The 8,763-nt window shown below is 44.3% G+C and overlaps 1 protein-coding gene across 1 annotated transcript in view; it reads right to left on the minus strand.

Annotated features, from left to right (window-relative positions):
* Cmss1 (cms1 ribosomal small subunit homolog) overlaps positions 1-8,148 on the minus strand; it is a 31,614-nt gene extending 23,466 nt beyond the window's left edge. The window contains exons 1-2 of the mRNA XM_036203437.1: positions 8,109-8,148; positions 2,220-2,291 (exon numbers count right to left, since the gene is read on the minus strand). Coding sequence (XP_036059330.1) covers positions 2,220-2,291; positions 8,109-8,148 — 112 coding nt within the window. The remainder of the gene's footprint in view (positions 1-2,219; positions 2,292-8,108) is intronic.
* Between the last annotated feature and the right edge of the window lie 615 nt (positions 8,149-8,763).

The following is an 8,763-nucleotide window of genomic DNA, read 5'->3' on the forward strand; positions in this document are numbered from 1 at the left end:
GATGTGTGCGTCCCTAAAAGAACAGGAGATGAATCCACACCAGTGCAAAGGCCAGGCACAGCTGTGAGAGTCTGGGGATTACTATCGTCTGATAACATGTGTATGATACCTCACAAAATTACTAGGGATAAAGAATCTTACCACAGTCTGTGTGTGCCCGTAAATGCAAAAGAGCTGCAGCCATGCTTGGGGCTTGTGCAATACTTCATACCCCTCCTCGCCCAATTCCCATCCTCTGAAAACTCAATAGAGAGAGGTACCCTGTGGGGCTGTGATAAAGATGCTCAAGAGGCTTCTGAGCAGGATAAGGTCCTTCTAGGACAGGCATACGTCTGTATGTCCTACTGCCATGTCCTTTCATGTGAGAGGTCAGCAGACACCCGGAAAGCCACATATGGGGCTGTGGAAAACGACCAGAGCAAATGCTTCCAATGGGCTTCTAATCTCAGGCACGGGCAGGGGCAGGAACTCAGCAGAGAATGCTAGAGAAGCAACTGCTGGCTCTTTATACAGCATTACAACAGGAGGAATCCACCACTGGCCCCACCTTAGTGATAATAAGACCCGCTGTTCCAAGTGAGGTTCCGATTGAAGGCCTGTGGCAAACGCTTTTGCTGAGATGGCACAGGGTCAAATCCTACAATGGTGGCATGCATATTTATAGCAACGTGGCAGAGTGTCTACAAGCTCTGTCACCAATGCCACGCAGGTTGTATCGGGGCCAGTGTCCTTTCAAGCCACTGAGCTCCCGCCGAGCTAAGCTACATGCAGTACTAGAGAGGAGATCACTCATCTGTGCAGATGCATGTTACATGGGTTGTATGTGCAGGAACATAAATCAGGAATGGGTGGCTATAGCAATGCAAGTGATCACAGACACCACATGGGCAGAAAAAGGAGAAGGCAGAAGGAGCCAGTGTGTTCATTAGAGAGCAATATGGGTAGTAGTAATTGCGGAGAGTTGGCCTGGGATAACACATACTAACAGTTGGACTGCACTTAGAGACTTCAATTTATGACTTACCTAATGGGAAAAGGAGAACTGTCCAGTTCTGGGTTGGCCATCATGAGAACAACAGATGTAAAAGGAAATACATACCAGAGTCCAGCAGGAATCAGAACCCCTGGCAGCTTCCCACATGGAAGCCAACAGCCCACTAATTTCTCCTGGAAATCAGGAAGCAGATGCCCTTGCCGAAGTATGAGCCAGCTGCCCTCAGGTGCTACCAGAGGCTGCTCACGGGGCCCATGGAAAGTCTGGTCATGGGAGGGACAACACGGGATGGTGTCTTACTTAGTGTCCTGTTGCTGTGAAGAGACACCATGACCAAGGCAACTCTTATGAAAGGAAGTATTTAATCGGGGGCTTGTTCACAGTTTCAGAGGTTTAGACCATGATCATCATGGCAGAGAGCATTGTAGCAGGCAGGCAGGCAGGCAGGTGCTGGTGCTTTAACTGATCCATAAGCTGCAGGCTAGGGAGGGAGAGAGGGAAGGAAAGAGAGAGGCAGGAGGTAGACAGACAGAGAGACAAGACAGACAGAGAGACAGAGAGTGGGACTGGTTTGGGCTTTTGAAACCTCAATGCCCACCTCCAGGACACACTTCCCCTAACAAGGCCACGAGCCCTAATCTCTCTCAACTATTGCCATCTGAGAGAGTCACTATCACAGTGACTGGGCATTCAAACGTATGAGCCTATTCAAACCACCACACATGGAAAATAGCCAAAGCCTCTGGCACGACACCCTGTGTACTGTCCTGTGAAGCCTGTTTTAGATCGTGGCCTTGTGTGTGGATGCCATGATAGGACCCCCACACGAGTTGACTTTCCCCACGGAAGACCGGCATCTAGATCATATAGTGCCATAGCTGTTGTCAGCCCAAGATAGAAGTAATCCCTTAGCTGTGTGGATACTATCATGGGCCTTTCCATAGACGTGACGGACAGGTGAAGCCACATCAAGGATTTCACCCAATTTAATGCTATGTGCGGGCGCCCGCTGAGAAGTGACAGTGACGGCAGTGATGACTCCACAGACACAGCTCTTCCCCCACTGCAATACATTAGGAAAAATACCGGGGAAGCCAGGCCTCACTGGTTTACAGTTAGGAAAACATGGCCTTTTGAGAGGCGAAGAGAGTAAAAGCCTCCCCCAACCCCAGCAAGATGTTAGATGTTCTGTAGCATGGCTACACGTGCTCACAGTGACTGTCACCTGTCTGGTTTTGTTTGCTGGCTCGGGAGCTGGAGCGGTGTCCTGCTGCGTCATTTCTGGCTCTCCTCCTTCCTCACCACCTGATGGCTCTGAAAGGAGATACGAAGTCCAGAAATTAAAGAGCGCCTCTCCCATTCAGTGCAACCTTGGTAGTACTGGCTTTCTTTAGAAGGCGACTTTAATGGAAATTATGGAAGTTGGAGACTGATTTAAGCACTCGGATGCTAGTTTTGTTTAGAATCTGAAAAACCAAAGATCACTAGAGAACATTTAATTGTGTATTACAGTCTGAGTCTGAAACGTCCCCTATGGTGTGATTAAGAAATGGTCCAACAGAGGGTGGGGTGGGGGTAGGATGTGCATGCATTTAGTCCCAGCATTCAGGAGGCAGAGGAAGAAGGATATTTATGAGTTCAAGGCCAGCCTGGTCTACACTACATAGCAAGCTCCAGGAAAAGCCAGGACTACATAGAAAGACCCTATTTCCAAAGAAGACCCAAACCAACCAAAGCAAACCAAACCAAAACCAAAACCAAACAAAAGGATGTGGTAGTGCAACATCTAGAAATTGGGGCTTAATCTCTGAAATTAGGCTCTGGGGGCGTGTATGCTTGATCAGTACAATTAGCCCCTGCGTCCTAGGGGCTAAACCTAGAAAAAAAGAAGACGTTTACACGATAACCACTTCACTCAAGCTAAGTACTACAGAAAAATGGTGTCCCATCCTGTGGTGTTTTGAATAGGAATGGTACCATAGTCATATGCTGAAGGCTTGGCCCATAGGGAGTGGCAACATTAGGGGTGTGGCCTTGTTGGAGGAAGTGTGTCACTGTGGAGACTGGCTTTGAGGTCTTATATGCACAAGCTAGGTCTATTGTGACAGTTTCCTTCTGCTGCCTGTGAATCAAAATATAGAACTCTCAGATCCTTCTCCAGCACCATGTCTGCCGCCTGCACGACACCATGTTTCCCACCGTGGTGATAAGGGACTGAACCTCTGAAACTATAAGCCAGCCTCAATTAAATGTTTTCCTCTTTAAGAGTTGCTGTGGTCAGAGTGTCTCTTCATGGCAACAGAACCCCTAAGACACCATCCCTATCACCAAAGGCCTAGACTCTAACCTAGGTAGAGCCATCTCTCCAGCCACGAAGTATCAACATATTTAAGAACTGAAATTGGAGCTGGAGCAATGGCTCAGCGGTTAAGAGCACTGGCTGTTCTTCCAAAGGTCCTGAGTTCAAAACTCAGCAACCACATGGTGGCTCACAACCATTGGTAATGAGATCTGGTGCCCTCTTCTGGCCTGCAAAGACACTTGCAGGCAGAACACTGTATACATAATAAATAAATAAATCTTAAAAAAAAAAAGAACTGAAATTGATAAGAGTATGTATAACAATACACAGCGATCATCATCCTAATTAATTACAGAATTAACAGTGTATTCTGGATAACAAGGCAAGGATGTCAGCTTTCCTCAGATTTGCTCAACAAAATACAATATGACAAGGAAATAAGCATCACATTGGAAAAGGACACAAGCCGTATCCATTTGCAGATCACAGGACTGCTTACATTACCACCACAACAACAACAACAACAACAACAACAACAACAACAACACAGAAAAACATATCCAGGACCTAAGGCTCATCCTTCTTGTAAAAGTAAAAATCCTCATATTGGAGTGTCTCACTGGAATCTCATTTTTCTTGTCTCCTATCCCATCTTCATTTGAGATCCTCCAGTGACGCCTTAGCTAAATCTACAGCCTTTTTCCTTTCTCTTGTCTCTGTATTACCACATGATTTCTAGACTTCAACTTGCAGATTAGCACATAAGTTTATTCTGCTCATGGCATGTGAGATGGTATCAAATACATATTAGGTTTCCTATCTACCTGAACCATATGCTTTCTGAGAATATGTGTAAGTGTCCAAAGTATTCAGCTCAGGGTTAGTTTGGAATTAAAAACCATCCCTTATTTACATTTTTAAAGATTTATTTTATATATAGGAGGTTTTTTTTTTTTCTGTCTGCATGTATGTATGTGTACCATGTGCATGTCTGGTGTCCAAGGAGGTTAGAAAAAGGGCAGATATCCTATAACTGGAGTGATGGATGGTATGAGCTACCATGTGGGTGCTGAGAACTGAACCCATGTCATCTGCAAGAGCAGTAAATGACAGCTGAGCCATCTCTCTAGCCCCTAGTCCTTATGAAAATGTTAAATTCTACCCCCCCCCCCCAGGATTCTCTGTGTAACAACCCTGGCTGTCCTGGAAGCCGCTTTGTAGATCAGGTTGGCCTTGAACTCACAGAAATCCACCTGCCTCTGCCTCCCAACTGCTGGGATTAAAGATATGTGCCACCATGCCTGCCTCTAAAAATGTTAAATATGTAATAGAACTATTTTCATATACTACTGTTAGCTTTAACAGTAACTTTAAGATAAAAAGAATGACCTACATATAAAGAGAGAGGAAGGGTTTGATTCTCCATTCCCTAGAATTTGCTAGCTGCAAAATATAGCCTATATTTGGCTACTTTAGTTGAAAATAGGTAACATACTTGAAAGACTCTATGCCCATGAGAAACATTTAAAGTATCTTGTTAATCAAATACTCTGAATCTCAGTTACTTCTTATTCCAAAAATTATTTCATCTTTTGAAACTTTTCACATAAAATGAGATCATCTTGTCACTGTGGCTTGAACACATTAGCTGTTTCCTTAGTCTGACATTTTTTGGTTCCAAAAGAGGAAACTGCTCCCCTGAAGTAAGGATGGTGGTTCTGTGATTTCCATTAAGAGCACAGTGCAAGAAAAGTATAGCAGTCTAAGCAAGCCAGTTCTTCATGGCTGCTGGGATGTGAGGTGACGCCAGGCTTGTCCCACTCAGTCCCAGTGGGTCATTCAGCCTGTGAAGCAGAGGCACCAAGGCAGGATTGCATTTCTTCAACTCCCCGAGGACTGTTTAAAAACCACACGGCCAGATGAGATTGGCTGCATTTTTCCGAAAGAGGAGGCAAGGACAATGTCCTTTTCCAACCCATGGCAACAGTATCAATTACAAACAGAAGGTTGCTCAGTTTTTTCTCCGCGTTTGCCTTTATCTCTATATAAATATCTAAAGTCCAATTTCCCAGCACCGAGGTTTTGAGATCAGGGATGCTGACAATGAAATCATACAGTCAACTGCTCTTTAGAAGTTTGTGAAAGAATGTTATTTAAATCAACCCATTCTTGCTGTGACGGCTGTTCTTGACTACATCAGGAATTAACCAAATCCCAGGCAGCTGGATACACTGGGAGGGGTTTTACTCAATTAAAGCACTTGAAGAGGAAGACCCACTTTTAATCCAGATCTTTTGAGAAGGGATGATCCACCTTTAATCTGGGCCACACCTTGTGGTGGCAGATTACATACAGGACATGGAAGAAGGAAGCTTTTGCTCTTTGCCTGCTTGCTCTTGTCAGGTTCATCTCTTCACTGGCATTAGAGCCTTCTTCTTTGGTATTCTGGCATATATCTCAGCTGGGAGGTCTAGGCTCATGGGCTGAACTGGATTCTTGAGCTTTCTGTTGGTGCACTGCCATTGTTAAAATAGATGGACCACAGCCTGTAAAGTCACTCTAATACATTCCATATGTATTTATTACAACTTATTTTCCATATTGTCTTGCATAGGAATCTGCACAATTTAGGTAAACAATCATTCAGAGAGTGGGTGATTGGTGCTAGTTAAGGTTTCTTATCACTGTGATAAAAACACTATGATCAAAAGCAACTTGGGGAGAAAGGGATTTATTTCAGCTTATAGTCGTAGTTCCTCAAGTCAGGAACAGGAAGCCAGGGCAGGAACTCGCGGCAGGAACCAAAAGAGAGGCCATGGAGGGACACTGCTCACTAGCTTGTTCCTATGGCTTAACTAGCTTGTTTTCTTACACAACTCAAGACCATATGCCCAGAGTAGCACCACAGTGAGTAGTGGGCCTTCCTACATCAAGCATTACTTAAGAAAATGCCCCACAGATTGCCCCACAGGGCAACCTGAAAGAGGAATTTTCTCAACTGACCTCTTCCCAGATGACCCTAGTTCTTTTTAAGTTGATATAAAACTAGTTAGCACAGCACTTATGGCCACTGTTGGAGTTGCTCAAATCTGCCATTGTGCATAAGAAGTCTAAAGTAGAGTGAAAGCAAGCAGTTATGTCCTGATAAACTTTACAGTAACATTTTTGATGGATTTGTTCACCAGCCTTAGTTTGCAAAACATTAACTTACTACATGTAAGTTAAAAGTAAAAAGAGGTTTCAAGGTTTGTAAAGTTTGTAATTGTTTGATAGGAACACCTATATATGATCATAGATAAACTTGTTTTGATTTTTGTTTGTTTGTTTGAGCCAAAATCTTGTTATACAGACCAGGCTGGCCTCTAACTCACCATCTCCCTGCCTTAGGGACTCTCTGGGCTCTATTCTTTCTTTCTTTCTTTCTTTCTTTTTTTCTTTCTTTCTTTCTTTCTTTCTTTCTTTCTTTCTATCTATATATCTATCTCTTCATTCATTTATTGTGCATGATTTTTGCCTGCATATGAATGTGCACGATGTGCATGCCTGGTGCCCTTGGAGGTCAGAGGAGGGCATCAGGTCCCCTGGAACTGTAGTTACAGATGGTTTTGAGCTTCCATGTGGGTGCTAGAAAGAGAACTCAGGCCCTCCTGCAAGAGCAACAACTGCTCTTAACTACTAAAAATCTTGAAAGGCCCCTGTCTTAGTCTCCAGAGGGTGGCAAATTTGTGTTTTTTAGAATTTTTCTACTTATGAACACTTATCTCTTAACCACTTACACATATATGAACATCTCCTCACTCCATTTTGAACTTGTCAGTTTTTAATAGTAATTCTAACAACTTTTTAAATTGCACACAACCTAAGTGTACCGGCACACAACAGTTCAGGAACTTTTAATGGCTTCCTGTTCAATTGCTCCCATGTAACGATGTTCTGACTCTCTTTCCACCTGGGGAGTGGTAAGGATTCTTCTGTATTTCTAAAAGTGTTTGGCTATTCTCTGGGAAAGCTACATCATATAAACTGAAAAGTCATGCTGCATATAGAGCCTTTAAATGCTCCAAAGAGTTTCGTTACAATTACTCATCCCTTGGAGCCAGATTGTTTTACTTGGCCAGGAGAACCAGGGCTCAGAACTCTCTTCAAGAACCTTGTTCCCAGCTCATTAAGAGACTCCCACCAGCATCACTAAGCAAGCACACGTTCCCACACTTCAGCCATGCAGGACACAGTGAGGGGCGGGGAGGGAGGATGAGGCAGCTAGGAGACAGGCTACAGAAGGGGAGGCAGTCAACTTCCTTGAGAGGTAGTGCGATAAAGCAGGTGCCATGTTTTAATTGCTTCTGTACATCCATAGGACAGTTAATACAGATACACTGTGACTAAAAGAGTAGGCTTTGCGGGCACTTAGGCCACGTCAACAAAGAATCATTTTATCTGTAAGTGCATCTCACTCCGGTTATTCAGGAAACAGTATCTTTGAACTTTACTCTCTCTTATCACCCCCTAACATCTTACCTCTTCCCTTAAGTTAGAAAGACCTGAAAGCAGAAATAAGGCTGTCCTAGGGCTGTAGCAGGCACCTCCAACTTTCCAAGAGAAAGAAAATGAGGGAGAAAGACGGGGGGAATGGAGACCTGGGGGAGGAGGTGGAGGAAGAGCCAGGAAGTCAAGCCCAAGTCTATCAAGCCAGCACATGGCACCCAGCCACTGGGACAGGCTGTTCAAGAATCTTGCCATGGCTGGCCATGATGTCGGCCTAGGGTCTACGTGTCAGGATAGTGGAGCCCCCACAGTCTTCTGAAGGCTTACCCTGATTTATCAGGCTCAATGCTGGAATAGCTTTCGCCATTCTGTGCCCCACCCCTACTGGCTCTTCCATTTTCTCTCTTGTCTTGATATTCTCTTATATACAGCAAGGAATGGGCTAGATTCTTCTTTTTCTCGTAAGCTCCTGAGTGTCCCTTCTTCCAAAAGACCCGACCAAAGAAATGGTTTAGGACAAAGGTCTGAGCCAGCATGCTGAAACGTAGTATCTGTTGGTCTTTTGAACTTGGGGCAATTCAGAATGGGAGTGGAGGCAATTCCTTCCCCCCATTTATTTTGCTATTTCTAATGGCAACAGCCACAATTTCCTCCACGTTCCAATAATGGTTCTATTTTCAGTCTGGGATGTCCCTAGCAACAGATTCAGAGTTTTGCTTACAAAATATGCTGCACGTTCCCACAGGAAACTTTAAAGCCAAGAATTTGGAGCAGGATGGCAATGTATGCGATGAAGTTGCTTTCCGGGTCCTGACATTCTGAGAGAGGCAGGGTGTTCACACCAACAAGAGCACCTGGGAGAGAACTTGGCTGAAGAGAGTCTGAGTTGGGAAAATGCTCGTGTTTCTCCTGCTACTTTTAAGTCAGTCGAGTTCAATCTTGCTTATTATCTAAAAAGGCTGACTACTCTAGTTTAGTAATA

The sequence above is a fragment of the Onychomys torridus genome, chromosome 12 (genome assembly GCF_903995425.1).
Source record: "Onychomys torridus chromosome 12, mOncTor1.1, whole genome shotgun sequence".
In the NCBI taxonomy this organism is placed as follows: Eukaryota; Metazoa; Chordata; class Mammalia; order Rodentia; family Cricetidae; genus Onychomys; species Onychomys torridus.